Source organism: Protomyctophum bolini, assembly GCF_963924005.1.
Source record: "Protomyctophum bolini genome assembly, chromosome: 18".
In the NCBI taxonomy this organism is placed as follows: domain Eukaryota; kingdom Metazoa; phylum Chordata; class Actinopteri; order Myctophiformes; family Myctophidae; genus Protomyctophum; species Protomyctophum bolini.
In genome coordinates, this window is record NC_137879.1 from 35,447,558 (window position 1) to 35,475,124 (window position 27,567).

Consider the following 27,567-nt stretch of genomic DNA (forward strand, 5'->3'; position numbering starts at 1 on the left):
ATACTTCTACATACCATCTCAGAGCTGGGCTCTAGGTGCAGTCTATTTGTCTTTCTATTTGGCAGCTTAGGGCATGCGCACAGACTGGTTGTTGGAGTGTTCCAACAACTTGGGATGCCCAAAAAGGAGGCAAAAAGGCTGGCTAGGTATTGTGGTGTCTCTGCTATAATTGGCAGCCGTCATGGCGGAGACGCTGTTACTTATACTGTATATCCATAGAGTACTGAGTGACATGCCTATTGTATCTTGAAAACACATGCCATGATTTTGCAGATGTAACTCTAATGCACCTATAATATATGTGTCCTTGTATGCATATCCGATGTGTGGACATAAATATATGGTTAAAATGTGTGTGCGTGCAATTATAAATGATCTGCAGCTACATGTTTGTTTGTTTTATTCTTTGTGCTGTCTGGTGATGCGTACACATACATATGCTCGGGTACCAGAATATGGGGTGCTAAGATTATTATAAATTATCTGCAGCTATTCTTATCACACCATAGCACAAGATGACACTATTATACAATCATAGGCTATTTCTCAGGCGTTCCACGTTTCATATTTTCGGCACAATTGTTGAATGTCTTTATATGTTTACGTTCTTCACTTCGATTCCTTCATTCCAGGCCAGTGTGTGGAGTCCAGCCTGCAGGTCAACATGAGTTCTCCACAACCAGCCTGCACTGGACAGGAACAGCAACCTAATCGGGAATCGTAATCATAAATAATAATATTTTGTTAAGAGAAATGTTCTATAGTTTAATTTATATGAATTTATTAGTGAATTAAATTTTCCCCATTGACATGAATGGGAAAATGCAAAAAATCACATTCAAGTATTTTTTCCTCGGAGACTGTAAGCACTATAGTTACAAAACTTGGAGGATAAATTCATAATTATCACTAAAATGTATTAACTTATAATTTTATCGGTCGGCCTCATGGTGGCCCTATAACAGCCCACTTTATGTTTTGGCTTATAACTCTTGAACCATAGGTCGTAAAAAGGTTAAAAATGTAAAAACATGACGTGATAACTTTCTGAGGCAGAACAAAGTTCCCTATCTGTCAGTAGCTACACTGGACCATGATTGATTGATTGATTGATGCATGATTTCATTGTATGGCATTGCACACAGGTGGTGCAAACATTTTTGTTTCACTCACTCGGATTCTGGTCTAACTAAGGAGGCTCTGTACACTTGCAGTTAGTGTTACATCGCACTGCCAAAGTTATTTAAACACGTCTGAATGCCAAGGACAGACGGTCAAAGACATTCTAAAGGGTGGTTACATACAGTACTTGTATGCAACTCAAGAGGAATGAAGAACCTCTTTTACACAACATGTTTTGTACTTTTGTATTTTAATTTGTTTGATCAATATTATGTACTGTGATGTAATTTGTTGATTATCGTTTATTATTTTGTGTGAACATACAGTTGGCATGGTGGAACAACTGAGGGATGAGAAGAATGTCCGTTTATAAAGAACCCGATGTGTCGTCAATGTTGTGAGAAGAGGTACAGGACTGTTATTTTCTCCTTGTATTGCCGTTTGTCCAGCACCCATTGGCTATAGAGCAGAGGTTAGTACGCGTCGTACGAAGCCAACTCTTGTCGTGACAAATCATGACAACACACACAATATTTTGGACCAAACAAATAATTACAAAGAAGAAAAACAACAAAAAAAGTGTTGTAACCTGCCGTTGTGCAATGTTGTTTAGACAGATAGGTTCATTGTTTACCTTGTATGATATCCAAAGGTCCAAATACAACATGTTTAGATAGCATAGGCAGAGAGGCCAATAGTTCTTATAAGAACAGTGAGTCAACAGTCTGTCTTGAGAGACTAGTATAGATATATAGGCATGCATTGCCATTGCAGGACACATTGAGAGAGAGAGAGAGAGAGACACACACACACACACACACACACACACACACACACGCAGAGAGAGAGAGAGCAGTATAAGGCGACAAGAAGGGATACTGCTCTTGTCTTAAAGGTGAGATATTTTCCATTTAAAATTACACATCACAGGTTTACAGGAGTAAAGTTCTATCGCTTTAGTTAAGAGGAAGGGAGAGAGACCAATCAAAGACACAATGATGTACATCAGGGGTCTGCAACCTTTTTTAAATGAAGTGCCATGTTTGTATTTTCTAGATCGTCAGTGTGCCATATCAACATTAATTAATTTGACAGCACGTCAAAAAGTCCAACATGTTTTGCTTGTCCACAAATATAAAGTTTTTCCTTATTTTTAAATATTTTCTTTCACGTTGTTATAATGATCATTATACTCGGGGCAATAACATAGTTCATTTTTAATGAATGTGGAACGCAGGATGTAATTTATGTGATTTGACTCATTTTTTTAAATAGTTTATTTAAAACCAAAAATACTCTCTCACACACTTGCCAGTGTGCCAGTGATCACCCTCCTTTGTGCCAATGTTGGCACTGGTGCCTAAGGTTGCCTACCCCTGATGTACATAATTACACATAGTAGATAAATGTGTTACTCTGTTTAATAATAAATAATAATTATTATCATTATAGACTATAGAGTATGATTTGTTATTCTGCCTCATTCTGGCATAGACGCCTGTTTGATTTGTAGGCCAGTCAATCTAAGCTAAACACTTCAAAAGAAACCGCAATAGTAATTGTTCAAGGTTTTTTATGATCCTTATAGGGTCATCCAAATAACATTAAAAATGGCATATTGAAAACGGCCACATAGCCATCTTCACAAATGTGATGAGGATGAGGTCATGTTGGGCAAGTGGCTATATGGCCGAATTTAGCTCAAGGATTGTTTTCCGTGCAAAATGAATGCTTGCAATGGATTCAGAATCATGAATATTGACATGTGACATTATGGCACAATTCAATTGGCTTTATCGACATGAGAAAACATGCTTTCCACAAAGCAATACAATCAAAATCAATTGATTTGAAATGGTCAGAATATTCCATATATCTGTTTCTATGTACCGAGGTCACTCTGTGCAGAATACATACAATGATTAGTATAGTCTTTATTGTTCCATTTGATATCCTAACACAGCATCTAGCATGTACGTACCTCAACCTCACTAATCTTGGCTACTTTGCGCTCTGTTGTGTACGCACGCACGCACGCACGCACGCACACACACACACACGCACGCACGCACGCACACGCACACACGCAGAGTTACTTCTTACTTGTGTTTTTGAGTGGTGCAGCCACTCCAATGTCCGTATCGATGTCCCTGTATGTATAGTATGTTTAGGTTTACCAACAGTGGCGCTTTCGAGCTTCACACTGTGCATAGGTGCATGATGGGAAGCTGAGTTTTAGTGTAACAGTACAGAACAGACTACCAGACGCAATAGCATTTGTAAGAGCCAAAGTGGTTAAAATGTGCAATTCATATTTTTCTTGTTTTCATCTTATGATTATTGTTTTCAATGCTTATATAACTGTTTCGCAGTTGTTGGTAAAGAGCGCCCCCTAAAGTTTCATTTAATGCTTTATGATGCGCAGCTGAGGAGGGGAATTAGTTTGTTATGCAAGATGAGGAAAAGAGGGATTTGGAGATGCTAGTTTGACTCGTGGAACTCGACAGTTTTGACCGCAATTATCGGGTGTTTTTCTCTTGTAATTTGGAACCTGTATCGTCAGACAACATTACAAAAGACATTTCTGTGTTTGTGCAAGCAAAGGACTACTTTTTATTTCGTTTTTGTGTGCATTTCCTGTACTGCAATTTCTTTCACTAAACTCCACTGCCAACATAATCGCTGCCTCGGAGTCTGTGGCTGCGTCCGAAATCATTCCCTATGCCCCATATAGTGCACTACTTTGAGGTTCCGCCATTTTGTTATAGTGTCCGAATATGTAGTGAGCATTTTTGCACCCTAACGTAGTGGACTGAAGTATCCCACAATGCACATGGAATTGTAGGGAGCATCCGATGGTCACTACAAAAACACAGCGAAGCAAATCTGCCCCATAATGCATTGCGCAAGCTCGCTCTTGAGCGCACATGCACGCGTTTGCGCACGTGCGCTGCTTCTGCATGCATGCGCTCATTGCGCTCCAACTCAGAAGAGGCAGAAGTTGAACCAGCGAAAGAAATCAACACAAATGTACTTTTTAAACTTTCGTTTTCCCCTCTTTTCTTCCCTGGCGGATCTCGAAGCTACAGATCTCGAGACAAATGATCTGTGCATTTATTTGAAATTGTTTTATTTTATTTATAATAAATCTACTCGTTTGCAATAGTATTACTAATCTGATTAATTGTATCACCCAGGCCCAGCGCATGACGTTAGGAGAGCAATCAGTTGCTTGCTGTAGAATATATTTGTGAGATTCTTTATCACAAACGTAGGCTAAATACATGCATGTGAGACACATATTAATTGTGTCCGAACATATGTTTTATTAATATTCATTCATTCCTGCCATGAATATGCTATCTAACATTATTTCATTGAATTGCAATAAATTGCAACTTCATTGTGTAGGCAGTCATTTATTGGACTGCTGTTTCTGTTAACACCAAACGTCCGTATTGTGAGAAGAGCTTGTAGATCGGCTACTTTTGGTAATTCTTTACCAAAAGTACCCAAGTAAAAGTATACAAGCTCACAACACGGACGTCGCGCGTTGCTTAGATCGGCTATTTTTGCCGTATCCCCCCCGCCCCAGGATTAGCGGGGGTTCATGTGGTTAAGATTAAATCATGCTGCTGATATTTTCATATATTGTCAAGGTTGTGCACTGTTTTCCCATAACAATGGGCCTATGATTATTATCAATAAATTAATATTAGACTATATCCATTATCCTAAATAACCTTTTTATCATAGATATATAGGCCTAAATGCCTGCAAACATATTTTCATTAACCTATTTTTTCCTTTATTCATTCATGAATTTAAAAATAACAAATAAAAAGTACATGAACCCGCGGAACTACAGCGCCCTCTATCGATATTGACGTCAGAGTCGGTGCTCCCCATACAGGGAGTATTGTCCCAAATCATCACTATAGAGTCCACTAGAATCTGGATCCCCGTATGGGGGATAGGGAGTAGGGAACAACCCTAGCAATTCGGACGCAGCCTGTGTCTGTGTCTGTGAGTACTGTGGTCCAGTTTCTGCCCTTGGATATATACAAATACAGTGTGCCCCACCTGTGCATTACGTGTCATCTCAAAACCTGTGTCAAACTGGCGAATGTGGCTATTAGAAATCATGGAACATTATTGTTTGGAAACAGCATTTGTTCACCACCAAGGGTCCCTGTTGCACAACTCACTTCAGACAGGTATTTTAATATGATAGGCCTACATGATGTGTGTACGTGTGTGTGTGTGTGTGTGTGTGTGTGTGTGTGTGTGTGTGTGTGTGTGTGCTTGTGTATATGTGTGTGCACTGTGCAGCTGCGCAGCAGACAGGATGAAGATGGCTCTGTGGCTGGTTGGGACCTCCCTGCTGCTTTTCTCTGCACCTCTCTGTGCTCTCCACACAACTGGTAATCAAAAAAATCACACTGATGTGAAGTGAGCGGTGTCTTTGATGAGTTGAGGGGTGGGGGGGGGGATGCCACATGACGTCACAGGGTGGGTTAGACATAGACAACTCCACACTTTGGAGCGGATAGCACCGCTCAAAAACTAATATTGTAGATTGTTCTCTTCTAATCGAAGTGATATTACTTCATAACTGTTTATGCTATTGTCTGTGTACAGAGTCTGATGATGTCAGGTTGGTGGGAGGCGCCAGCCGCTGTACTGGTTTAGTGGAGGTGAGACATGTCGACAACACGACACAGAGAGAATGGAGACCAGTGGTTCCTTTCTCTGACTGGACCCATGCGTCGTCTTCTGTCGTGTGTAGACAACTGGGCTGTGGCTCTGCCGTTTACACAGAAGAGAGACGTGGGTCTGCAGGTGAATCCGTATGGTGGATCACGTCTCTCTGTGTCGGATCTGAATCTTCACTGAGGGAGTGTGGACCAATACGGCCTTACTGGAGTTCTCCTACCTCCCTCAGACTGGGGCTGATCTGTTCAGGTAACAATCGATGACTTCAACAATGACACTAATCCTAATCTATATTGCCTGCCTGCCTGCCTGCCTGCCTGCCTGCCTGCCCGCCCATCCCTCCCTCCCTCCTGCGTGAGTGCATGTCAGTCAGTCCCGCGTGAGTGTGTGGTGTTTCTATCTTTTCTTTGCTTTTCTGTCTTGTGTTTTTGGCCAATGTTTGACCAGTTTGTTGATTACTTTTGATGAAGCAATAGATTATTTTCTTTTGTATTAAGAGGTCTAAAAGTCCGTACATGTTCTCTCTCTCTCTCTCTCTCTCTCTCTCTCTTCCTCCCTCCCCAGAGTCATTGAGGTTGGTGAATGGGCGTGGTTTGTGTTCAGGCAGAGTGGAGGTAAAGTCTGATCAGTCGTGGGTCTCGGTGTGTCAAGGTAGTTTTGACCAACAGGATGCAGAAGTAGTCTGTAGGGAGCTTGGCTGTGGGGCTTCAGTCCTCCCGGGGGCGTTCTATGGTGAAGTGAAGGCTCCAATGTGGACCAAAGAGTTCCAGTGTGAAGGCAACGAGTCTGCTCTCCTGGACTGTAGAACCTCAGACTCAACCAGAAACATCACCTGCTCACCTGACAAGACTGTTGGACTCACCTGCTCAGGTAAAAGACAACCTACACTATAGGTTTGATTATCAGTTTACAGTCAAAGTGATTTGACCTTTTTAAGCACTTAAGTTAAATCCTATATTTATTTCACTGTATTCCCAAGGGTTCTATACTGTAAGGAACACTACAGTTCTTAATGCTTACTCTATTGTCTGTGTACAGAGCCTGGTGATGTCAGGTTGGTGGGGGGAGCCAGCCAATGTACTGGTAGACTGGAGATGAAACACCAGAGAGAATGGAGACCAGTGAATCCTTTTTCTACCTGGAACCACGAGGCATCATCTGTCGCATGCAGACAACTAGACTGTGGCTCTGCTGTTTCTACAAAAACGAATAGACGTGGTCCTACGGATCGACCGACATGGTTTATTAAATCTAACTGCGTTGGATCTGAATCTTTACTGAAGGAGTGTGGACCAATGTGGACTGTTACTTCCTCCTACAGTATGGCGCTGATCTGTTCAGGTAACGCACACTGTCTGTCTGTCTGTCTCTGTCTGTCTGTCTCAATGCACATTGAATGAATGAACATTCGATACATGAATGTGAATTCAATCACCTGAACATGGTCTCATGTAAACACGCAGGATTTAGCTAGAAGCTCATTTCCATCCGTTTCCCCAACACACAAAAAACACCACAATAACAACATGACGAAAACACAGTGACCATAAAAGTGTTCTAGTTTAAAACTAAAAACCTGCGTACCTTCCAATTAAAGTTTAATACCTAAACGAGTATACCCTACCTAGTTTAAACCCAACTGAAACCTTACATACCTATACCTATCCTAAGTCTAGTGTTTCCAGACGGAATAATTACACATAAGTGAGTCAGGAAATAAGACAACAAAACACTTCTGAGGTGCCCACATTTCCCTAGTGCCCACCATGTTGTGTGCGTGCGTGCAGTTCACGTATTGTCCACAGTATCATAGTTTGAGAGAATTTATGTTATTCATGAGGAGGCCTAGTGTCCAGTATTTTATTACTTTGACCAAATCTGGTGTAATGTTTAACGGCACATTATTCAAAGCAATACACTCTCACCTCCAATTATAAATCCTGCACGTCAGTCACGTTAGTGTACGACATATACAGTACGTCTTTACGCCTCCACAGGCCACCCCTCGCTATCAGCCAATCCACCAGGAGAAGTTGTCGAGGGCAGCAAAGTGACTCTGACCTGCAGCAGGGACGTCGCCAACTCACCGGTAGACACCTACACCTGGTACAAAGACGGCGGACCTATCTCTACTGGTCCTCAGCTGGTGAAGGACAATGTGTCCCCGGCAGACATTGGCTGGTACTACTGTCAGGGGACCAACAGACATGGATCACGCAGATCATCAGCACACCAGCTACAGGTTCAGTGTAAGTGTAACTTAAAGGAGAATTTCGGGCTAGAAGGCTTCCCTACCTTTATTTGTAGTCGTTACGTCCCCACCAAAGTGGTCCTGCAGGTGTTGTTTTGTGCAAAAAAACACAATATTGGCTATTTCCCCTATACCATAAGCCCTCAATTGGGCGTCGGGTTTTAGTGCCAATTCGCTTATTTCCATCGCTTAAAAATATTTGTGTTTGTATATATCCTCTCTTCATAATGTAAATAGTATCCCAAGCGGCACACTTTACTACTTATTTCGATGGAAATGAGCGAATTGGCACTAAAACCCAACGCCCCAATGAGAGCTTATGATATAGTGGAAATAGCCAATAATGTAATTGTATAATGTATGGGGACCTAACAACTACAAATACAGGTAAGAAAGCCTTCTAGCCCAAAATTCTCCTTTAACTTGTTAGGTTATTTGTTTTCTCCGTTTTTGAGCCCCTCCTATATGCGCAGCTTTGTGTGTCTGTGTGTCCGTAGTAGTTCTAAATTGCAGTATTGGTACTTTTACTTAAGTAAAACTATTGAGTACTCTTTCCACCACTGAAAGTGACATGCATCGTGCGTGTTTCTCCAACAGACGGTCCCAAGGATGTCCTTTTGGACGTACATCCACCAGCAGCTCGTGTTTCCAACGGAGGCTCGGTCACTTTCCGCTGCCGCAGCAGTGGGTCACCAGCGCAGAGTTACGTCATTTATAAAGACAAAACTATAGTGGCAGAGAGTCAGTATTTTACCATCTCTAACGTCCAGCCCAGTGACAGTGGGACGTACTACTGTCAGGCAAAGAACAACATCGCCACAGCCAGTTCACCGGGAGTCACTGTTGATGCACACTGTGAGTTTTTAGTTTCATTGAGTTTTTAATTGTATTATTAATTCATATAGTTTACACAGTGGTTCCAAAACTTTTTCATGTCAAGGACCCCCAAAATGATTGGCGGACCCCCCATTAGAAAATAATTATGCCAAGGACCCCCATAAGAGAAGTTTTTTATGGTTCTAAAAGGGGCCATAGCCTAAATCAGGTCAAACCGGGGGTCCCTGAGATAGAAATGCCATTAACTAAGGCTTAGTTAATGGCATTTCTATCTCAGGGACCCTAATACATATTGTAAAATCAAACTTAATTGAACTCTGAGAGTGTACAAATGGAACCAAATAGACCCGTTAGGGTCCATTTGGTTCCATTTGTACACTCTCTGAGTTACAGACCCATCCTAACTATCATTTAGCTGGGGACCCTCCTGGAACTCCCTCAAGGACCCCTAGGGGTCCCCGGACCCCACTTTGGGAACCACTGGTTTACAAACTGTTCAGGTCTTGGCCCAAAAAAGAGACGTTTGCAGATCTACAAGCGCCGTGTTGCGAGCTTGGAGATCAGCTTTTTCACTACTTCTTAATGGGATATTTCACTATCAAAAATATATTTTGGTCATATTATCATCTACTCTGGCTTATGTGAACACCCCGGAACGTTTTTAAAGTCGATTCACAAATGTAACTTTTAAGCGAACGTGACGGTGAAAATAGCAGATCTACAAGCTCGTAGATGCTATTCTATTCACTATCTTACACCAGTTTGGGTCCCGCGGGGAGACATGACACTTCTCTTTTGGGTCACGTGCTAAAAGGTTTGGAAACCACTGGTGTAACTGCAGTAGAGCATCTAGAAACCTTCTGCAAAAAAAACACTCCTCACATCATGTTGTCAATAAGTTGTGTGTCATACTGTTTCGTTGCTTATCTCTTGCGTTGCAGTGTTGAGTACTGCGGAGAAGCCTATCAGCATAACGGGCCATGTTGGGGGCAAAGTGTATTTCCGGTGCGCAAACTGGGATGTCTGGACCAACACTATGGACTCTCCAAAGTACCTCTGTAGAAGTCCATGTGGTAAAGAAGACACTATCAAGGCAGAGTCTGGTGAAACTGTAGTAAGCGATAGAATCAGTTTGAGAAACGCAGGAAAATCATTGTTATTGGTATCCATCACTGAACTCAGGAGGTCAGACTCTGGAACCTACATATGTGGACTGGAGAGAGAGAGTATCTGGCTGGCTGATTCATACATAGAAGTGCATCTTCATGTTCAAGATGGTAAGTCTCTGCTTCAATATATGAATGAACTGTGCATCATGTTTCCACTGCAAGTTACACTATTGCCTAACTACTGTTCTGTTTTACATTCTCTTGAAAGGACTACATTGTCAAAAATGGGGATAGTTGACCCACACAATGGACTTTGTTACTCATCCCATAGAGACACAAAGAGTCTCCTTTGTGTCTCCATAGGGAACCACCGCTGGTCATTAAATGATTGGCTTAGGAAACCGACAAAAATATTTCCACCGGCTTTTAATTAATTTTAAAAATCTGCTATTTTCACTATTTCTAAACTTATTTGAACATTTCCCATGTTGGTATTTATGCTGGAAGTGGTTTGTGGTTCAACATAAAAACATGCCTTGATCATTCCTCCTTTGGTCTCAAACATGCTTCCACGTACTAGCTGTTGCACTCAACCTCATTAATCTGATCATTGTTCCCTTCAGCTCTCCAGGTTCAACCAACACTCCACACAGCAGGTAGTCAAACATGAACAAACAACTACACATCATTGTAAGCTAAAACAACAATTTCTTCTCATCAAAGTAATATTACATGTTTTATTACGTATGCTATTGTCTCTGTACAGAGCCTGGCGATGTCAGGTTGGTGGGAGGAAGCAGTAACTGTGCTGGTCAAGTGGAAATGAAACACCAGGGCGATTGGAGACCAGCGGCTGATTTGACATCTAGCTGGAACCTGACGTCGTCATCTGTGGTGTGTAAACAGCTGGGCTGTGGCTCTGCTCTTCACACAACGTGGAGGTCCAGTTCTGGACGTCAACCTGTATGGTGGATTACATCTTCCTGCGTTGGATCTGAATCTGCACTGGAGAAGTGTGTAACGATGCAGGCCGGTAGCTCTGGGGACAGACTGGAGGTGATCTGTTCAGGTAAAAATAACAACACAACACACTGAGACCGATAGGCTATATACTGTCTACTGTAATTTTGTCTGTCTGTCTGTCTGTCTGTCTGTCTGTCTGTCTGTCTGTCCTATATCTTTCCATGGATTGTCACCTTGTAGTTGTGGAAAGGCTTGTGTGTTCCAATGAACCTGAGGGTGATGCCGGTAGGGTCACCCATGGTGTTACGGTTGAAGGGGAGGTCCAAGACTATAAGCCTGATCCAAACACTGTGCCTGGGGGCACACAGGCTCTGAAAGGTATCCGGATTTAGTGCATTTTAGTTTTTACTTCACCTTCAGTACTTGCGCAAGCAGAGCGCGCAAGTACTAGTTTCGCCCAGAACTATGTTCGATGCATATGCACCGTCCGAGCAAATGACGTAATGACTACTTGTGCCTGATACGGCAGTGGTGCCAGATTACTGTATACATGGGAGCAATACCTTTAATCCTCCCGACACTAAAACATAATATCGTCATTACGTCACCATCGAAAACCAATTACACTCTGGCATTGGGTACTTTAATCCACATCTTTATTACGTCATCATTGAGAGCTAGTTATACCAGTTATAGCCTGACGTCATATGCTGGGACGGTGCATACGCATCAAAAGTGGTGCAAAGTAACCACAGTATACCGCTAATCAACTTACAAATTACATATACACAGAGGCATTTAGTATTAATATCGCTATAGTCCAAGATTAAGTCAATTTAAAGCAATACATAATTAAATAATTATACTGTATACGTGATAACATATTTTATTTCAGTTTATATACTTTTCTTTTCATCGGATATCGATGATTTATTTTTCTTTGGTAGAAACTTGTACCATACTTCATAATAGGCCTACTACTTTTTTTACATGCATAAAGTAGGTAAGTAGCAAATAGCTAAACCTAATAATTCAACATTTCAAACGTTCCTTCACAGAGAAGCGGAGATTTGACAGTTTGTAGCGGTCGACAGTACTTGCGCGCTCTGCTTGCACAACAAGCAAGTAGGCACTCGACTAGAGTGCAGTTCTAGTTTAAATTGCATTGAATTGAGAGAGAGAAACACTTATACGTCCGTATAGGTGCCCTTTGAGAGCGGTAACCAGCTGTTTGAAAACCAGGAAGAGACGCCTGCTCTAGACGCCTCTTGCCACGACAGTGTGCCTCCATGCACCCTTTGACAAATATAACCTTCTTGCAAGTTCTTGGTTCTTAAATCACCTGTCTTGTTACAGATCAGCTGTTTCAGCCAAACACCTGTCTTGTTACAGATCAGCCATTTCAGCCAATCACCTGTCTTGTTACAGATCAGCTGTTTCAGCCAACCACCTGTCTTAGTTGTTACAGATCCGCTGTTTCAGCCAACCACCTGTCTCGTTACAGATCTGTTTAAGCCAGTCATCAGCCTCTCCCCTTCCACGAAGGGGGTTTCCGAGGGCCAGCAGCAGGGGCAGCAGCAGGTGATGGAGGGTTCCAGCTTCACCATCAGCTGCTCCGTCCAGCCACAGCACCCCGGAGGCTCCTTCCAGCTCACTGGACCCAACCACACCCAGCCAGCCGTCAATCACTCTGCCAACTTCCTGTTTTCTGCAGCAGACCACACCCACCAAGGGACCTACAGCTGTGTTTATCACGTCAATGTTTTGGATCGTAACGTCTCCTCTGAGAGCGACTTCCTCCATCTCACTGTCACAGGTGAGGTGACCTGAATGAAACTCTTCACACTGTCCAACTCATGAAAGTGACACCACCATGACAACCACCATGTTTGTTTTTGAGGGGCACTAGCCCCTCCTACATCCAGCTTTTGGTTACCGTCCACAAATTTAGTCTTAAACAAACTTGACAATGAATGGAGAATTTTACGTCATAGTGTCAAGTGTCTGAGCATTGAGCAAATCAACTTTCGATGTTAAGGGCACGATTCGATACGATTTTTGATACGATTCAATGGATATTTTTTAAAACCTCCTATTTTCAGCACAGAGTGCTGTATGATCATTAATTTAAGCTAATGTTTTGAATTGTAAAGAAAAACACATTATTGTTAAGCTCAACTCTAAGTAACTAAATAAAATAAAAAGTAAATAATATGACTGGGACTCGATTAAAAATTATAATCTAATTAGAGGCCTTATAATTAATTAATCTCAATTAATCACATTTTAATCGCATATCAATATGCAATATAACTGTGAGATTTTCTTTTCCAAAGGTATTCCAGTGAATCAATGAATAGCGACTGCAAAAGATTAAGCAATACAACGTTGTTTTTGAGGAGCGGCTGGGCACTATAGCCACTAGATTTTGTCTATGCCTCTAGTTGTTTTTGAGGGGCGCTAGCTAGTAACTCCTATACTAGCCATGACTTGTTCAGTCCTGTTTCAGGGCTACTCCTGTACTTGGAGTCGGTACTTAGGACTAACATTATAGCCCGACTAAAGGAGCTCACTCCGGCGCTCTAATGTAGCAACTTCACGCAGAGGTTCCATGGGCTGGACTGGCATTAGCCTCCACGCTCGGCTGCCTCATGTCTTGCACTGAACACAGCTTTGCACTGCGGTCCTCATCGCAATGCGACACATGTCGAAGCAGCCGTAGCGTGGAGACCAGCGCCAGTCCAGACTCCAGGCAGTCTCAGATATGGAACCTTTCACTCCGCTATTGTACACAACCATACTATATAAACACAACAGCGATATAAACGGCTTCTTCCTTTGGGTGAATTTGGGTGTGTTGTGCTCTGTGTGTTCTGTGTGTGTTCTCTGATGATGCCACCGCAATCAGGCAATGAGCTAGTACTGGCTGGGTTGTGCACCGGCATTATAAGTACGACAGGCCGAAACTGGTCCTGTGGGAAACGTTCCGGGGGGACTAAACGGACGGCCGTGCGCATGCGATGAAATATCGCGAGGCGGCTGGTGATTTCGATACACCGTATCGAACGTCAATTTTTATTTGATTTGTATATGAATCGAGAATCGTGACAGCCTTTTACGTCATGATGATGTACGATGATGGGAGCGCCCCTCACTTCACAAGGGTGTGATTTTGTGTTTGTTCACAGCAAACCCATTGCTTGTCGTGTGTTCAAATAATATCTCTTTAAAAGGTGTATTCTGTTGTCTCTGTACAGAGTCTGTTGTCAGGTTGGTGGAAGGAACCAGTCACTGTACTGGTAAACTTGAAGTGAAATACCAGGGAGACTGGAGACTGGCGGTTCCGCTGGCGCCTCTGGTTAGCTCTGGCTGGAACCAGAAGTCATCATCTGTGGTGTGTCAACAGCTAGGCTGTGGCTCTGCTGTTCACACAAAATGGGGTCCCCATGGTGGTTCTACACGTCAACCTGTATGGTGGATTACATCTTCCTGCGCTGGATCTGAATCTGCACTGGAGGAGTGCGCAACGATGCAGGCTGGTAGCTCTGGGGACAGACTGGAGTTGATCTGTTCAGGTAACAAAATAATGACTTCCACAATGACAGTAATCCATACCCTCTCATATAGCGTACCGTAAATTCCGGACTATAAGCCGTTACTTTTTTCCCATGCTTTGAACCCTGCGGCCTATACAACGGTGCGGCTAATCTATGGGGACCTTCTAAATATATCTCTATGGCCACCTGCGGCTTATAGTCCAGTGCGGCTTGTTATGTGCTTTATAGTCCGGAAATTCCACTCATCTAGACTGAGATTTGCACATGCTAAGTGTAAACAGGAACTGCGATGATGGAGTGTTCCAGCAGAGGTGCTAGAACAGAAAGCTCAAACCTTGTGATGTGAGATCCAGAACAGTTGAGAATTAAACAGCAGTCACCCTTCTATTTTCAAATGTTTTATATCATCCACAGCACTTGAATGAACAGTATATCCATGTTCCTTTGTCATTTCACACAAAAAAAAAAGTTTAGCACATCAAAGCGAGCATCAAAAGAACATGGAAATTCCACAAAAGAAAAATATACAAAAACATTCACATTTAGTAAATTGACTTGTCCTTTGTCTTTCAGTCTGTTATACACAACGTTTTTTTTCCACACAGTTATGAAATTGATATACTTTTTAAAATAAAAACAAAGTCAACATTATACTATTCTCTTAATTTTTATATCCTTTTTATTGTTTCAGTTCAGGGTCAGCAACTCTCATGCACCTCTAGCACCTCTGCTGGAATACTCCATCGCAGTTCCTGTTTACACTGAGCATGCGCAAACCTCCCGCAGGAGACCGGGCCACACCTCCGTGCACCTTCCTCTTTATTTTTCCTAGGTTTGTGCCTAGGAACATTAAGAAGGAACATGCACGGGGGAGTGTTCCAGCAGAGATGCTAGAGGTGCATGAAAGTTGCTGACCCTGAACTGAAATAATAAAAATAATATAAAAAAAGAGAATAGTACAATGTTGATTTGTTTTTATATTAAAAAGTATATACATTTCACAACATCAAAATGTGTGTGTATATAACAGACTGAAAGACAAGGACAAGTAAATTAACTAAATGTTAATGTTTTTGTATATTTTTCTTTTGGGATATTTTGGTCATATTATCATCTACTCTGGACCGTTTTTAAAGTCAATTCACAAATGTAACTTTTAAGCGAACGTGACGGTGAAAATAGCAGATCTACAAGCTCGTAGATGCTATTCTATTCACTATCTTACACCAGTTTGGGTCCCGCGGGGAGACATGACATTTCTCTTTTGGGTCACGTGCTAAAAGGTTTGGGAACCACTGGTGTAACTGCAGTAGAGCATCTAGAAACCTTCTGCAAAAAAAACACTCCTCACATCATGTTGTCAATAAGTTGTGTGTCATACTGTTTCGTTGCTTATCTCTTGCGTTGCAGTGTTGAGTACTGCGGAGAAGCCTATCAGCATAACGGGCCATGTTGGGGGAAAAGTGTCTTTCCGGTGCTCAAAATGGAAAGTCTTGACCGACACTATGTACTCTCCAAAGTACCTCTGTAGAAGTCCATGTGGCAACTATGAAGACATTGTCAAGGCAGAGTTCCGTGAAACTGTGGTAAGCGATAGAATCAGTTTGACCAACGCAGGAATATACTTATTGGCCTCCATCACCGAACTCAGGAGGTCCGACTCTGGAACCTACTTGTGTGGACTGGAGAGAGCATTGATGTTGGATTCATACATAGAAGTGCATCTTGATGTTCAAGATGGTAAGTCTCTGCTTTAATATACTGTTTACACTGAAAGTTAAAATATTGCCTAATTACTGTTCTGTATTCCATTCTCTTGAAAGGACTACATCGTTGATGTGTCAAAAATAGGGATTGACCCACAACATTTACTTCCCATAGGGGACACAAAGAGTCTCCTTTGTGTCTCCATAGGGAACCACCGCTGGTCATCAAATTATTGGCTTAGGAAACCGACAAAAATATAAATAAATGTCCATGAATTCAAGTTCCCATGGGCTGACTAATCAATAATAAGAAAGTCTGCTATTTTCACTATTTCTAAACTTATTTGAACATTTCCCATGTTGGTATTTATGCTGGAAGTGGTTTGTGGTTCAACATAAAAACATGCCTTGATCATTCCTCCTTTGGTCTCAAACATGCTTCCACGTACTAGCTGTTGCACTCAACCTCATTAATCTGATCATTGTTCCCTTCAGCTCTCCAGGTTCAACCAACACTCCACACAGCAGGTAGTCAAACATGAACAAACAACTACACATCATTGTAAGCTAAAACAACAATTTCTTCTCATCAAAGTAATATTACATGTTTTATTACGTATGCTATTGTCTCTGTACAGAGCCTGGCGATGTCAGGTTGGTGGGAGGAAGCAGTAACTGTGCTGGTCAAGTGGAAATGAAACACCAGGGCGATTGGAGACCAGCGGCTGATTTGACATCTAGCTGGAACCTGACGTCGTCATCTGTGGTGTGTAAACAGCTGGGCTGTGGCTCTGCTCTTCACACAACGTGGAGGTCCAGTTCTGGACGTCAACCTGTATGGTGGATTACATCTTCCTGCGTTGGATCTGAATCTGCACTGGAGAAGTGTGTAACGATGCAGGCTGGTAGCTCTGGGGACAGACTGGAGGTGATCTGTTCAGGTAAAAAAAACAATAACAACACAACACACTGAGACCGATAGGCTATATACTGTCTATACTGTAATTTTGTCTGTCTGTCTGTCTGTCTGTCTGTCTGTCTGTCTGTCTGTCTGTCTGTCTGTCTGTCTGTCTGTCTGTCTGTCTGTCCTATATCTTTCCATGGATTGTCACCTGGTAGTAGTGGAAAGGCTTGTATGTTCCAATGAACCTGAGAGTGATGCCGGTAGGGTCACCCATGGTGTTAAGGTTGAAGCGGAGGTCCAAGACTAAGGCCTCACTCACACTGTTGCAACATGCATACAACATTTGTCTTGTTTCTTGTCCGTGTTTAATGGCCGCCCCCAATGCATGTCCAATGGAAGTCACATGGTTTGACGGAACATTTTTGTTTGATGCGGGGGAGGGGAGCACAACACAGTCATCAAACAAATGTTTTGTCAAACCATGTGACTTCCATTGGAAATGCATTGGGGCGGTTATTAAACACGGACAAGACACGAGACAAATGTTGCATGCATGTTGCAACAGTGTGAGTGAGGCCTAAGCATGATAAAGAAATACGGGGCCTGGGAGCACACAAGCTCTGAAACATGGTGACACTGGCAGCCTCCTGCTGGCAGCCCCCTGTAACCAATGTGACACATGTAGATCGGCAATTTTCAAATGGCTGCTGAAATGTAAATTATATTAGGGCTGAAGTGGTTACTGTATGTTTTGTAATAATACAAACAAGACGCCCTAGACGCCTCTTGCCACGACAGTGTGCCTCCATGCACCCTTAGACAAATATAACCTTCTTGATTCGTGAATCACCTCTGTCTTGTTACAGATCTGCTGTTTCAGCCAATCACCTGTCTTGTTACAGATCCGCTGTTTCAGCCAATCACCTGTCTTGTTACAGATCCGCTGTTTCAGCCAACCACCTGTCTCGTTACAGATCTGTTTAAGCCAGTCATCAGCCTCTCCCCCTCCACGAAGGGGGTTTCCGAGGGGCAGCAGCAGGGGCAGCAGCAGGTGATGGAGGGTTCCAGCTTCACCATCAGCTGCTCCGTCCAGCCACAGCACCCCGGAGGCTCCTTCCAGCTCACTGGAGCCAACCGCACCCAGCCAGCCGTCAGTCACTCTGCCAACTTCCTGTTTGCTGCAGCAGACCACACCCACCAAGGGGCCTACAGCTGTGTTTATCACGTCAATGTTTTCGATCGTAACGTCTCCTCTGAGAGCGACTTCCTCCATCTCACTGTCACAGGTGAGGTGATGACCTGAATGAAACTCTTCACACTGTCCAACTCATGGAAGTGACATCACCATGACAACCACCATGTTTGTTTTTGAGGGGCACTAGCCCCTCCTACATCCAGCTTTTGGTTACCGTCCACAAATTTCGTCTTAAACACATATTAAATTCCCATTGACAATGAATGGAGAACTTTACTTCATAGTGTCTTAGTGTCTGAGCATTGAGCAAATAGGCATAGTGTCTATTTTACGTCATCATGATGTACGATGATAAGAGCGCCCCTCACTTCACACGGGTGTGATTTTGTGATTGTTCACAGCAAGCCATTGCTTGTCGTTCATGTGTAGTATGTGTGTTCAAATAATATTCCTTTAAAATGTTTATTCTGTTGTCTCTGTACAGAGTCTGTTGTTGTCAGGTTGGTGGAAGGAACCAGTCACTGTACTGGTAAACTTGAAGTGAAATACCAGGGAGACTGGAGACCAGTGGCGATTCGGCTGGCGCTTCTGGTTAGGTCTGGCTGGAACCAGAAGGCCTCATCTGTGGTGTGTCAACAGCTAGGCTGTGGCTCTGCTGTTTACACAAAATGGGGTCCTGGTGGTTCTACACGTCAACCTGTATGGTGGATTATATCTTCCTGCGCTGGATCTGAATCTGCACTGGAGGAGTGTGTAACGATGCAGGCTGGTAGCTCCGGGGACAGACTGGAGGTGATCTGTTCAGGTAAAAAAAAAGAAAAAAAAAAGACTTCAACAATGTTACCGTCTCATATAGAGTATGCACATGCGTCACTTGCCCCCCTCATCTAGACTGAGTGGCAAAACATTGGAGTTTGGATGTGCTCGTTGGAAATCACTCAGCGGTCCTGCGTAGCACCTGTGTCTAAATGGCACATAATGCAGGAAGCAGCAGGACGTCGCGCTCTGGAAAACAAGCGCTTCCAAACTCTTACACTTTTGAAAAGTAATTTCTCGACAGAAAGTAGCTCATAAAATGTACTGCGTTGGATTTTTATGGGCAAGTTTTTTATTCCTAAAAATATAGCTCAGGAAAGGAGCGCTCGTTTTACCCCGCCGAGCCCTGCCCTACTATTAGTAGCCACGGAAAGCGCCGCCATCCTTCTAATACAAACACAAAACCCCTTTCTGCCAGATGCCTCGCTAGCCTAGTGGACTACTATGCTGACTTGCAATCCATGCTTCACGTGTTCAAATCCCCCTTTTTCAACAACTGCTGGACAATATAATAGTTTTTGGATTATGGTTGCTGAGAGATACGACAATAGTTTTTGGATTGTGGTTGCTGAGGGATACGATAATAGTTTTTGGGGTAAGGTTGGTGAGGGATACGATAATAGTTGCTTGCGGTTATGTTTAGGTTAGAGTTAGAGATAGGGTTAGTACTAGAAAAGAAACTCAGGAACTGTGACGATAAGAGTGTTCCAGCAGAGGTTGCTAGAGGTGCATGAGAGTTGCTGACCCTGAAGTGAAATAATAAAAAGAATATATAATTGTACATAATATAATAATCACACGGTATGAGCTTTCTATCTAGCACCTCTGCTGTTCCGGCGGAGACCGTGCCATGCGCCCGTGCATGTTCCTTCTTAATAATAATATAACAATAATAAACTTTATTTATAAAGCGCTTTTTGAAAACAATGTTTACAAAGTGCTTTACAGTGTCAAGGGATAACCAACAGCAATCAAATGAAATGCATAACATTGACAGAATAAGACAATAATATAACCAAAAAGCATTATATACATACATGGACATGAGAAAATGAGCAACAAGATACATTTACGAAAAAGTAAAGTGTACAAATATGTTTTCAGATGTGACTTGAAAGTTGACACTGAGTTAGCTAGCCTTAAAGCCAGAGTCTCGGTGCCAGAGTCTTAATGTTCCTAGGTTTGTGCACTGAAGGTCTGTGTGACCAAATCACAAAATGCGAGCCAACCTGTTAATTTACAACAAGCTATTGCTCGCCAGCTATTTCCATTTCATGTTGGGCTCTTGAGATAGAAATTACTCAGCAGTTACTCATTCCCATCCTGGGGCAAATAATTAGCAGTGAAGAGGAGAAACGATCGAAGGACATGTTTCCCCTGTATTTCAACATATAAACCACAAATGCAACCAACCAGCTGTTGTTACACTGAAGCTCATGCAGTTTGTCATGTCTCTCCACAGGTCTCCAGGCACACGACACCACAGGTATGTCTGTCTGTCTGTTTGTCTGTCTGTCTGCCTGCCTGTCTGCCTGCCTGCCTGCCTGCACAGAGTTATTTGGAATGAGATAGTCTTGCTTTTGGCTTTGTGTATTTTTAAAAGTAAACCAACTCAAATGTAATGTCTCACCTTATCCAGAGGTGGAGCCCTTCCTCATCTTAGCCAACCAAAACAAGCTGATGATGAGCAGCCTGGACGGCTCCAGCTCCACAGTGTTGATAACCACAACCAACGGATTCTATGTAGGCCTAAATCCTATACCGTATTCTCCACTGCTTTTTGACATGCTGGAATGTATTCCAGTCTGAGACTAACACAACTGCTGTGGTGTGATAGGACTTTAAGATTGCAGAGTCTCTGGACTTTGACTATCAGCAGCAGATGATCTACTGGATAGGTGTGTCGACGCGGCATGACTGGTCGATCAGTGCCATGCACACCACCGGCAGTGACATCCAGGTCAGTGTGACATATTCTGGGGTCGGATAAAATGTTTGTGGTCGGCAACATCTGCAGCAACCTTGTCTGGGGCAACTTTTCTCTGCATTTAATTGCCGATTCTGCATTTGATGGCCGATAGACATTCATGGAAAGGCTTGAATGAGCAGTAAAGCTAATGTCGTCGCCATAACAGTGATAAGAGATACTGCTGGTTTTTATAGGTCCTGGTTGGTTTTTAGCTGGTTTTTATAGGTCCTACGGGAAGCAAATGGATATTAAATGAGTTGCTTTAGCAGACAGTTTGAGGGTCCAATGGAGTTAAGAGGTTTTGTCCGAAGCGCTTTTTACTACTTTCCATTGTTTTTTTGTTTTTCTTTAACCAACACACAGACGTAAAGGGTGTTCAATAGCACTCATGATGTATGCAAAAAAATGATTTAGTCGGTTTCCTCCCGACAGCAACCATTATGTAAGAATGAAGATATATATTCATGAGTGCATGTATGGTTCATTGACAGGTCATTTTCGACCACTCGGAGTCGCGTGGCATCTCGGGTCTGGCTGTTGACTGGGTGGGAGGTAACCTCTACCTGTGTGGCTTGGGTGTCATACGCGTGGCCAAACTAAACGGGTCGTACCTAAGAGTCCTGGTCAACACTCATGCCCTGCTCAACTCCAACCCATACGCCATAGCTGTGGATGTACGCCACGGGTAAGAACAAGATCATCATGAACCTCACACTGAATTCATCAAGCATCCTGTGAAACACCACGGACACAGGGAAACTGAATAAACACTGTTATTTCAATGGTAGTGGATGGAGAGAAAGGATTTTTGTCAAACCACACAACGGCAACCAATGGGTGCGAAGAGGGGCAGAACCAGGTTTGTTTCCCTGCCCAGATCCCTGTTTTTGAGTGGTGCAACCACTCCAAGGAACAGCAATGTCCGTGTTCACCTACCTATGTGTTGTTTCACCTACAGTATGTGTCCGCCAGTATGTGATGTTAATGAGCACCAGCATAGGCGGCGGGTGCGTTTTACCTTTTGGTAGGCTATAGAATTGCGTTGGGGGGGGGGACTCTCGCGGCCGAGCGAAGCGAGCCCGCATACTTTTACCAATGAATTAGCCTATACACAGACAACGACTTTTGGACGTCTTTTTCTCAAGTCTCCTGTCAGTCAGTGTAGATTACCCGGCGGTGTTGCTGCCCCTCCGGGAGTCGCGGCTCATGGCTCTTCACAGACGGCACAGAGACAGCAGTCACTCCGCTGAACGTGTCAGTGTTGCTGCAGTGGTGTGAACTGTGAACCGTGCGGGCACTGAGTTCTGACAGCCGACTCACAGCTTCTTCTTCTGAATTAGGCTACTTTATCTTTGCCTTGAAAAATACATTTTGCGTTTTGCTGTTTCCCAAAACAAACCAGCGCACGCTACTCTTTGCTACAAAGCGACTGGAAGGACGAGGTTTACAGACACCAATAGTAGTCATTCAATCATATGCTGATTAGGCCAGTTGCCGATCAGCGATCACCAGGGGGCAGCGACAACACACACACACACACACACACACACACAATAGCCTTCTATAATGCTGCGCACATATATTATATATATTTAAAAAAATACCCAGCATAATTTTTGGGAAGGCTAAGCCTTCCCTAGCCTTATGCACCCGCCGCCTATGAGCACCAGTATGACTATTAATACCAGTAGGGGTGCTGTTGTGCCAGAAACAGAGAGAGAGAGAGAGATAGTGCTGCACGTGCTGCACGTGCTGCACTGTTGCCTGCTAATGACAGAGAGAGAGGGAGGGGGGGGGGGGGGAGGGGAGTTGCACCACTCGGTTCACACGGGTGTGATTTTTTTCTACAGTGATAGAGTGATGGGGATTTCATTCATTCATTCATTCATTTTAGTTGGTATGAACTCTTCAATATTGTATGTCCACTATAGTCATTATTGTACATTAGTATGTATACATTAGTTGTGAATAGTGACCCCTGACACAGTGTCTCCCTGACAGATACTTGTACTGGTCAGACATAAACGACCACAACATAGGGAGGATGGGGATGGACGGCACCGACACGACGGTCATCGTGCAGGATAAGCTCTACTGGCCAGGCTCCCTGACGTTGGACTACGTCGACGACCGCATCTGCTGGACCAATCGCATCTACTGGGCGACCACTGGGAGGACACACATTGAGTGTGCCAACCTGGACGGAACCGACAGACACACAGGTCTGTCTTGCACCCACGCACGCACGCACACACAGCTAAAGGGATTGTGACATTAAAAAAAAGGTTTTGGAATTGTTCTTATTTTTTTTAGGTTTTCTAATCTCAATTGCACCCAAAAAACATGAACTTTTAACATTCAGTAGATTTTCTGTGATCTGGGGTTTTCTGGCTCAAACAGGTGCTCTGATTTGCCGGCAGTTTGTGATGTAAGATCCTGCAAATCCCATATATGTCAATGGGATTTGCCAGCAGATGTCACTGTTTTCACTGTTTTGCCTGTTTTCATTGTAGCTCAAAAAGGCTTCCAAACCCCAAAGAAAACTTCAGACCACAGAAAATCCACTGAATGTTCAAAGTTCAGGTTTTTTGGGTGTAATTGAGGTCATAAAACCTAAAACAAAAAACAAAAACAAAAATAAATGAAAATGAATGTCATAAAACCTTTAATACATCCTGTTACTGCATTTTACTGCACTGAGGTGAATCTTTTGGTTCTGTATGTGCGTCTGTATATATAGTTGTCGAGGGTCGGCACAACATCGTGGCTATTACCGTGTTTGAGGATCACATCTACTGGACACAGTGGGAGCCATCGACGTGGTCGAAGGTCGGCTCCATCAACAGAGCCAACAAGACTCATGGCACCGACAGGACCAGACTCCTCGACATCCACCAACCGTCCTTAACATTCGACATCCGCATCTACCACCCCAACAGACAACCCGAGGGTCTGTATACTACCGCCTGCTGTAACACTCTCATTATTACTCTATACGTGCTGTATTTAAAGGGGGTGTCAGTGATTTCAGTCAAAAACCCTTAGGTTTAGTTTTTGCCTTGGGGCACAAGCTTTCATCCAATCAGGATAGAGAACAAAAACGAAACCTAAGGTTTTTTGACCCCCCCCCAGGGGTTAACTGGGGACAAGGAGGAACTCCTTATATGGTCAGTACACTCTATAGCAGAGAGGATTATCACAACAAAACAAAAAAATAAGTGATATTTGAATTAAGTGAAATCACTGACTCTACCTTTAATGTAATATAATTGTATTATTTGATATGTTGATATGAAAAGTGTGGACGCCGCTTGCTTCCATTTTTAGGCCGCAATTCCCCACCGCGAAATAGCAGGTCTTAGGTCTAACATGTCACAATGTAACGTATACTGTGGTGAAGTTGTAGATCGGCTATATGCTATTTCAGCGCTGTGTTTTTCAACCCCACCCACCGAAATAATAATATATAAATACATAATTAATAATAATAATAATAATAATTCTGCCACAGTAATAGACAGCGCAAAACCCCATCCTTTGTCCGCCTTCTCCTACCAAACCACACCGTTTGTACACATCTCACCATGCACAACACCAACAGACATGCCTTTCCAGACATCAACCACTACTTTGCATCCATGCAACTGTCATATTTACATGAGTACAATACCCATTTATATGAAAACACATTCTTGCGCAAGACCACCAGCCTACGTCAAAATCGTCATCACTTTGCCGAGTTACGCCCAACTCCGTTCACTTCATGGGGCCAGTCCAATGGCGCATTGTAGTCTATACGGCCTTCACGCGTTACATGAACCACGCGACCGGGATGACTTCCGAATTCCGACCCCTCAATGTCCAACCTCGCTGCCTCTGCTCCACACCAGCTCAGTCTTTTTTTTTATCGGCTGTCATTATATTTTTGTGGCTTTCACACTAGACGATTGATCGCTGACCAGGGATCACACACTGCAAGAGTTCACCAAGATGTGATCCTTCCAGACCCGATACATATGTTTTTTTATTCCAATTCATTTTGACATGCACGTGCAGGATGCCGTGATACAAACGCGAGACCCACACAGGGAGCATCTCTCGCTCTCTCGCTCTCTCGCTCTCTCTCTCTCTCTCTCTCTCTCTCTCGCATCGCGGTGCCGGGGGGACTTGAATTGACAAGTGCGCGAGTGTGTGTGTGTGTGTGTGTCTACGATGGCCAGCCAGCCACACACACACACCACCTCTCATCTCATTTATTTCCCAGTCCCACCACGTATTCAAAGTAACCTGTGTGTGAGTGTGAATGTGTGCGCAACAACAGATAATAATAATGAATTAATAACCCATCCGTTTCTACACAATACTGGGTTTACAAACAAAGCTGCAACATGAAGTGTCTGTCAACTCCCGCAATTTCCTTCTGCCCATATTACGCTGCAACGTAACTGGGATGAGCCGAAATTCTATTAATAATAATAATAATAATAATAATAAGGAAAGAAAGACTGGTGTGCCTTATGATGTTGAGTCTTGATGTCTTGGGTTACAACAGGTTTAAAAAGCACTGTTGTAACATATTTGGTGTGTGTTCTCATTATTCCTTCCATGTGTGCATGTTTTCTTTACCCATGCAGTGTCTGGTCACCCATGTCAGACCAACAATGGAGGCTGCAGTCACCTGTGTCTGCTCTCACCTGGAGGGGGCTACAAGTGTTCCTGTCGCACAGACTCCTATTTGACAGCTGACAACAAGCAGTGCACGTCCGACTAACTGCACTGCCAGCCAGGTGATTCACCCGATCAGCCTCACTTGTGTTACGCTGTCTGACTTTATAGTCCGGGAGCTGTGGGGGTGAACGTGGTTTCGTCAGTAAATGTAAAGTGATTCTTGTAGCTTGAGGTCACCTATATGAATTCAAGAGGGTGCCCAATGATATACTGTATAGCCTAGTACTACTACTATGGCGAGAGCCTTGTCCAGTAGTGCATACCAGAGTACAATTTTGGGTAATGTCTCCCTTTACATGTTGTTTTGAACCCATACTGTATTTCAATGGGCCCTACACTGTAATGTTGAGTCACATCACATTTCTCATTCCTTCTATGGTCTCTGTAGGTGATCTGATGTTTAAGGACTGTGATGTTTAAGAACCCCAGTGCGAAAATCTACTAGTCCTCTTAATTCAATATCTTATTCTCTCTTGTAGCCATTTTGTTCACAGTTTGGGACACAATTGGTTGAGAGAGATATATATACACTCTGGCCCTGTTCGGCTTCCCTGCCAGTAGGTTTGTTTGGGACTTCCCAACGATAATGTCCTTTAAAAACCCAAAACCAAATGTAACAAAATGTAAAAAAAAAAAAAAAAAAAAGTAACCTATTTGTGTCCTGTACTGGACCCCCGATACTGATCTCTTAGAGTGTCGTGCGTATTAATTTGATCTATTTTGTAGGCCTATATCTTATTTGGGATTCATTATGCAAACTTGTTATGCGTGTGTATACTATTGCCTTGTGTTGGAGAAATGGTTACATGTTGATTGGTATGAGCTCAGGTGGTTCTAGTCACCGCTCATTAGCCTATCACAGAGGTCAGGTGGTTCTAGTCACCGCTCATTAGCCTATCGCAGTGGAAGCTGTATTATTCCTGAAGAAGATCCAACCAGGTTTTGAAGCAACACAACCAGATGAGCTGAGTAGAAACCAGTGTTGCAGACTGTAAGTGCTGTCATTAAAATGCTTGCTTACTATAAAATACTAAAATTCATGGTCATAAGTTCATAAAGCATAATTCATAATAATGTCATGATACACAATACACAAGTGGTTCATTATTGATTTCATATGAGGTTAAAAATGTAAAAACATGACGCGATAACTTTCTGAGGCAGAACAAAGTTCCCTCTCTGTCAGTAGCTACACTGGACCATGATTGATTGATTGATTGATTGATTGATGCATGATTGTATGGCATTGCACACAGGTGGTGCAAACATTTTTGTCTCACTCACTCGGATTCGAGGTCGATCTGTACACTTGCAGCTAGTGTTACATCGCACTGCCAAAGTTATTTAAACACGTCTGAATGCCAAGGACAGACGGTCAAAGACATTCTAAAGGGTGGTTACTGGTTACATACTTGTATGCAACTCAAGAGGAATGAAGAACCTCTTTTACACAACAAGCGGCCAACGAGGTATAGGCCTATATCTCTCTTTGTTGTGTGCATCGTGCATTTCTACATGTTTTGTACTTTCATTTGTTTGATCAATATACTGTGATGTAATTTGTTGATTATCGTTTATTATTTTGTGTGAACATACAGTTGGCATGGTGGAACAACTGAGGGATGAGAAGAATGCCCGAATAAATGTCAGTTTATAAAGAACCCGACCCATGTGTTGTGAGAAGAGGTACTGGA

The 27,567-nt window shown here is 43.0% G+C and overlaps 1 protein-coding gene and 1 long non-coding RNA gene across 2 annotated transcripts; both read left to right on the top strand.

Moving 5' to 3' along the window:
- The first annotated feature begins 1,024 nt into the window (after positions 1 to 1,024).
- Positions 1,025 to 27,534, top strand: LOC308332863. The gene is made up of 2 exons (XR_013965757.1): positions 1,025 to 1,213; positions 27,193 to 27,534. It is a non-coding gene; the product is annotated as an uncharacterized lncRNA (long non-coding RNA).
- Positions 5,464 to 27,534, top strand: LOC308333077 (antigen WC1.1-like). The gene is made up of 23 exons (XM_080789273.1): positions 5,464 to 5,546; positions 5,764 to 6,087; positions 6,403 to 6,708; positions 6,877 to 7,179; positions 7,836 to 8,087; positions 8,687 to 8,944; positions 9,868 to 10,203; positions 10,659 to 10,691; positions 10,802 to 11,104; positions 12,503 to 12,814; positions 14,256 to 14,573; positions 15,966 to 16,295; positions 16,757 to 16,789; positions 16,900 to 17,202; positions 18,140 to 18,451; positions 18,845 to 19,165; positions 20,639 to 20,662; positions 20,816 to 20,919; positions 21,014 to 21,136; positions 21,637 to 21,830; positions 23,147 to 23,367; positions 23,886 to 24,095; positions 25,780 to 27,534. Exons 1-23 carry the CDS (start codon positions 5,471 to 5,473, stop codon positions 25,914 to 25,916), a joined length of 5,133 nt encoding a protein of 1,710 aa, XP_080645399.1. The 5' UTR covers positions 5,464 to 5,470; the 3' UTR covers positions 25,917 to 27,534.
- Positions 27,535 to 27,567: the final 33 nt, after the last annotated feature.

What these genes read in the sequence shown, in the direction of transcription:
- LOC308333077 (XM_080789273.1), top strand. Translation starts at nt 5,471, where the DNA reads ATGAAGATGGCTCTGTGGCTGGTTGGGACCTCCCTGCTGCTTTTCTCT. An exon ending in CCACCGGCAGTGACATCCAG is followed by an intron (nt 21,137 to 21,636) that starts GTCAGTGTGACA and finishes GTTCATTGACAG; the next exon opens with GTCATTTTCGACCACTCGGA. An exon ending in CCCCAACAGACAACCCGAGG is followed by an intron (nt 24,096 to 25,779) that starts GTCTGTATACTA and finishes TTACCCATGCAG; the next exon opens with TGTCTGGTCACCCATGTCAG.